The sequence below is a fragment of the Oncorhynchus gorbuscha genome, unplaced genomic scaffold, assembly GCF_021184085.1.
Source record: "Oncorhynchus gorbuscha isolate QuinsamMale2020 ecotype Even-year unplaced genomic scaffold, OgorEven_v1.0 Un_scaffold_15865, whole genome shotgun sequence".
NCBI lineage: Eukaryota > Metazoa > Chordata > Actinopteri > Salmoniformes > Salmonidae > Oncorhynchus > Oncorhynchus gorbuscha.
In genome coordinates, this window is record NW_025757603.1 from 1 (window position 1) to 4,885 (window position 4,885).

Here is a 4,885-nt window from a genome sequence, read left to right on the forward strand (position 1 = left end):
CCCTCTCTCCTCCGTCTCTCCTCTCTCTCCCCTAGTGGGCAGTAAGCCCTGTGCTCCTCTCTCCCCCCATCCCCCCTCTCTCCTCCGTCTCTCCTCTCTCTCCCCTAGTGGGCAGTAAGCCCTGTGCTCCTCTCTCCTCCGTCTCCCTCTCACTCCCCTAGTGGGCAGTAAGCCCTGTGCTCCTCTCTCCTCCGTCTCCCCTCTCTCTCCCCTAGTGGGCAGTAAGCCCTGTGCTCCTCTCTCCTCCGTCTCCCCTCTCTCTCCCCTAGTGGGCAGTAAGCCCTGTGCTCCTCTCTCCTCCATCTCCCCTCTCTCCTCCGTCTCTCCTCTCTCTCCCCCCAACCCCCCTCTCTCCTCCGTCTCTCCTCTCTCTCCCCTAGTGGGCAGTAAGCCCTGTGCTCCTCTCTCCTCCGTCTCCCCTCTCTCTCCCCTAGTGGGCAGTAAGCCCTGTGCTCCTCTCTCCTCCTTCTCCCTCTCTCTCTCCCTAGTGGGCAGTAAGCCCTGTGCTCCTCTCTCCCCCCAACCCCCTCTCTCTCCCCTAGTGGGCAGTAAGCCCTGTGCTCCTCTCTCCTCCATCTCCCCTCTCTCTCCCCTAGTGGGCAGTAAGCCCTGTGCTCCTCTCTCCTCCGTCTCCCCTCTCTCTCCCCTAGTGGGCAGTAAGCCCTGTGCTCCTCTCTCCCTCCGTCTCCCCTCTCTCTCCCCTAGTGGGCAGTAAGCCCTGTGCTCCTCTCTCCTCCGTCTCCCCTCTCTCTCCCCTAGTGGGCAGTAAGCCCTGTGCTCCTCTCTCCTCCGTCTCCCCTCTCTCTCCCTAGTGGGCAGTAAGCCCTGTGCTCCTCTCTCCCCCATCTCCCCTCTCCCTCCCCTAGTGGGCAGTAAGCCCTGTGCTCCTCTCTCCTCCGCCTCCAGGCTCTCTCCTCCGTCTCCCCTCTCTCCCGAGTGGTATTAAGCCCACATGCTCCTCTCTCCTCCGGTCTCCCCTCTCTCTCCCTAGTGGGCAGTAAGCCTGTGCTCCTCTCTCCTCCTCTCCCCATCTCCCTCCCTCTCTCTCCCCGGAGTGGGCAGGTCTCTGTGCTCCTCTCCCCTCCTCTCCCTCCTCCTCCGTCTCCCCTCTCTATCCCTAGTGGGCAGTAAGCCCTAGTTACTCCTCTCCTCCGTCTCCCCTCTCTCTCCCTAGTGGGCAGTATCGCCCTAGTGCTCCTCTCTTCCCCTCATGCGGTTCCACCCAGCTGTGGACAGGGAAGATGACGTCCTTTGTGATGAGCACCTCAAGAGCAGCTTCCCTGTAACACCACATGATGATTACAGAGTAATGGACAGGGCAGCAGGACTGGGAGGGTAGGGGAGGGTTCTCTATAGCCATTGGCTAATTGGGTAGCTGCCTCTATCTCTCTATGGTCTGCACAAATTGCCAGTGTGACCTCTGGCTAATAGTCAGTGACATCTGTTGACAGTTTCCTGCTCAGGGACATCTGTTGAAAATTAGCTTTACAGTAATGTTGACTAAAGGTCCCTGTAAACTAAATGTATTAAAGTAAAGTTTCATGTGACGTTTGCATGAACTGATTTGTTGCTGTTCCAGGCAGCAGCTCTGTGAATGAAATGAAACCATGGGCGTGACTGGGATGAGTTTTCAGAGAGGCTATGTAATCTCAGAGTAGTAGTGGAATGACTTGTGCCATGAGGTCTCAGCCAACAATGGAAATACTCACATGGTCACATGTCAAACAAATCCTGTTCATTAACATGGTGTTTATTGACATGGTGTTTATTGACATGGTGTTTATTGACATGGTGTTTATTGACATGGTGTTTATTGACATGGTACATGGTGTTTATTGACATGGTGTTTATTGACATGGTGTTTATTGACATGGTACATGGTGTTTATTGACATGGTGTTTATTGACATGGTGTTTATTGACATGGTGTTTATTGACATGGTGTTTATTATTGTAGTGTTTATTGACATGGTACATGAAGAGCGTTTATTGACATGGTGTTTATTGACATGGTGTTTATTGACATGGTGTTTATTGACATGGTGTTTATTGACATGGTGTTTATTGACATGGTGTTTATTAACATGGTACATGGTGTTTATTGACATGGTGTTTATTGACATGGTGTTTATTGACATGGTGTTTATTAACATGGTGTTTATTGACATACTGATTACCCATTGATAGCAGTGTTTTATTGACACGTGGTGAGAAACTACACAATACTGACATGGCTGATCTACAACCCAATTATGACTGCTTATGGGGAACATTATGACTATGGAGTGTTTTAACCGTGTATAGTGTTATTATTATAGTTATAGTGGTTTCACTTTTATATCAATATGGTTATTAACGCATGGGTACATGGTGTTTATTGACATGGTACATGGTGTTTATTGACATGGTGTTTATTGACATGGTGTTTATTGACATGGTGTTTATTGACATGGTACATGGTGTTTATTGACATGGTGTTTATTGACATGGTGTTTATTGACATGGTGTTTATTTACATGGTGTTTATTGACATGGTACATGGTGTTTATTGACATGGTGTTTATTGACATGGTGTACTTGTAAATAGCTACAAAGACAACCTGTGGAACCATGCTCTCTATTTGTCTCTCCAACTCTCCTTCCCTCTCTCTTCTCTCCCTCCCCCTTTCTCCTCTCTCCCTCCCTCTTTCTCATCTCTCCTCCTCTCCCTCCCCCTTTCTCTCGCTCTCTCCCCCTCCCCAACTCTCCTCCCCTCCCTCTCCCTTTCTCCCTCCCCATCCCCATCTCTCCCTCCCCCTCCTCTCCCCCTCCCCTCCCTCCCCCTTTCTCTCTCTCCTCCTCCCCTCCCTCTCTCCCCTCTCCAGGTAGTAACCCTGGCCGTCTACACCTTCATCTTTGCCTGTATTATTGGTAGACAGTTCTTGGACCCAGCTCAGGGTTACCCAGGTCATGACCAGGACTTTTACGTTCCCATCTTCACTATGCTACAGTTCTTCTTCTACTCTGGCTGGCTCAAGGTATGACTGACTGACTGACTGACTGGCTGATTGACTCACTGACTGAGAGAGGGAGAGAGAGAGAGAGAGAGAGACACACACACACACACACACAGTTGTTATTGTAGTCCAGCTGGCTCAAGGTCCTGTCCTCCACAAACCTTTTTGCCTTTTGGTTTCAACCAGGGAAATTAGATCCCGGACATCAAACCCCAGTACTGTGGATAACAATGCTGGGGTTGTGATGCTAATATGAAGGTCTTGTGAGAGGGAATGTGTGGTTGCAGAGTGTATAGTGTTGGGGTTGTGATGCTAATATGAAGGTCTTGTGAGAGGGAATGTGTGGTTGCAGAGTGTATAGTGTTGGGGTTGTGATGCTAATATGAAGGTCTTGTGAGAGGGAATGTGTGGTTGCAGATGTCACGCCTTGGTCATTGTATCTTGTGTTTTTGTTATATGTTTGGGTAGGCCAGGGTGTGACATGGGTTTATATGTTGTATTTCGTATTGGGGTTTGTATTAATTAGGAGTGTGTATTTATTAGGGGTGTGTCTAGTTAGGCTTGGCTGCCTGAGGCGATTCCTAATTGGAGTCAGCTGATTCTCGTTGTCTCGGATTGGGAACCGTATTTAGGTAGCCTGAGTGCGCGTTGTATTTCGTGGGTGATTGTACCTGTCTTAGTGTTAGTCACCAGATAGGCTGTATTAGTTTCATTCGTTTGTTGTTTTCTTCTTCGTTATTTCATGTACCGTATTAGCTTCATTAAAAGGCATGAGTAACCTACACGCTGCATTTCGGTCTGACTTTCTACAAACAACAGACGAAGAACAACGTCTGTACAGCTGCTGCACCATGTCTGACAATCAATTTCATTGGATAAAAATGGGGATTTGTCAGGAAGTATGGAACCCAAATTCTGTTGACAGTAAGATTATCTATGCCTTGTGGGATTTAGTTTGTCGACCAATGTTGTAATCCCTGATGTCACATGACTGTTGTTTGGCATCACTTCCGTATCAAGACATTTGTCTGAGATAATGAGCAGTCATGTGACAGGTCCTTCTCCTTCAGGTTGCTGAGCAACTCATTAATCCATTTGGGGAGGATGATGACGACTTCGAGGCTAACTGGTGTATCGACAGAAATCTGCAGGTTACGTTCAATCAATCAATCAATCAATCAATCAATCAATCAATCAAACATGTGTTGCAAAGTGCCTGACAGTAATAACAGGAACCCAGACTAGTTTTCATGTCTTTCTCAAGCCGATGTTATTGATTGATCTGTCATTTGTGCCAATCGATCATTCAGTCAATGCCTGTGTTGTCTCAGGTGTCGTTGATCGCGGTGGATGAGATGCACATGAACTTCCCTCCAATGACTAAAGACATTTACTGGAACGACTCTGAGGCTCTGCCTCCCTACACCCTGGCTGCTGCAGACTACTGCATACCCTCCTTCCTCGGGTCCACCAGAGAGTTGGAGTGAGGACATGACAACGCACGCACGCACGCACACACGCACGCACGCACACACGCACACACACACACACACACACACACACGACTACTGCATGCGTATGCAGGGACATGTGGAAAAACTCCCATCTCTCCTCAGCTAGATATCTGTCTGAGAGAAGATGGACAAGAGGGCATGACTAGAGAGGATACAGTTTATGTGTCAAATTGACACATTTGATCTAATCCTAACCCTTTTCCTAGTCTCGTGTTGCCAGACCTTCAAAATCACATTGTTTTTTTCCTAACCTAATTCTCCTAACCTGCTACAAAGAGCCAATTCTGGTCAATTCTGACGAGCTGTATACTGTCTAGTCAAAACCATTACTATTCACTAATATCCATAACCTGTATACTATCTAGTCTAATGTATT

The 4,885-nt window shown here is 48.0% G+C and overlaps 1 protein-coding gene across 1 annotated transcript; it reads left to right on the forward strand.

The window, feature by feature from the left end:
- Positions 1 to 1,226: 1,226 nt before the first annotated feature.
- Positions 1,227 to 4,482, forward strand: LOC124030797 (bestrophin-3-like; the record flags this gene model as incomplete). Its single annotated transcript, XM_046341988.1, has 4 exons — positions 1,227 to 1,282; positions 2,864 to 3,016; positions 4,066 to 4,146; positions 4,327 to 4,482. Coding segments are annotated over 4 exons (446 nt in total), but the record flags the coding sequence as incomplete, so codon positions are not given.
- Positions 4,483 to 4,885: the final 403 nt, after the last annotated feature.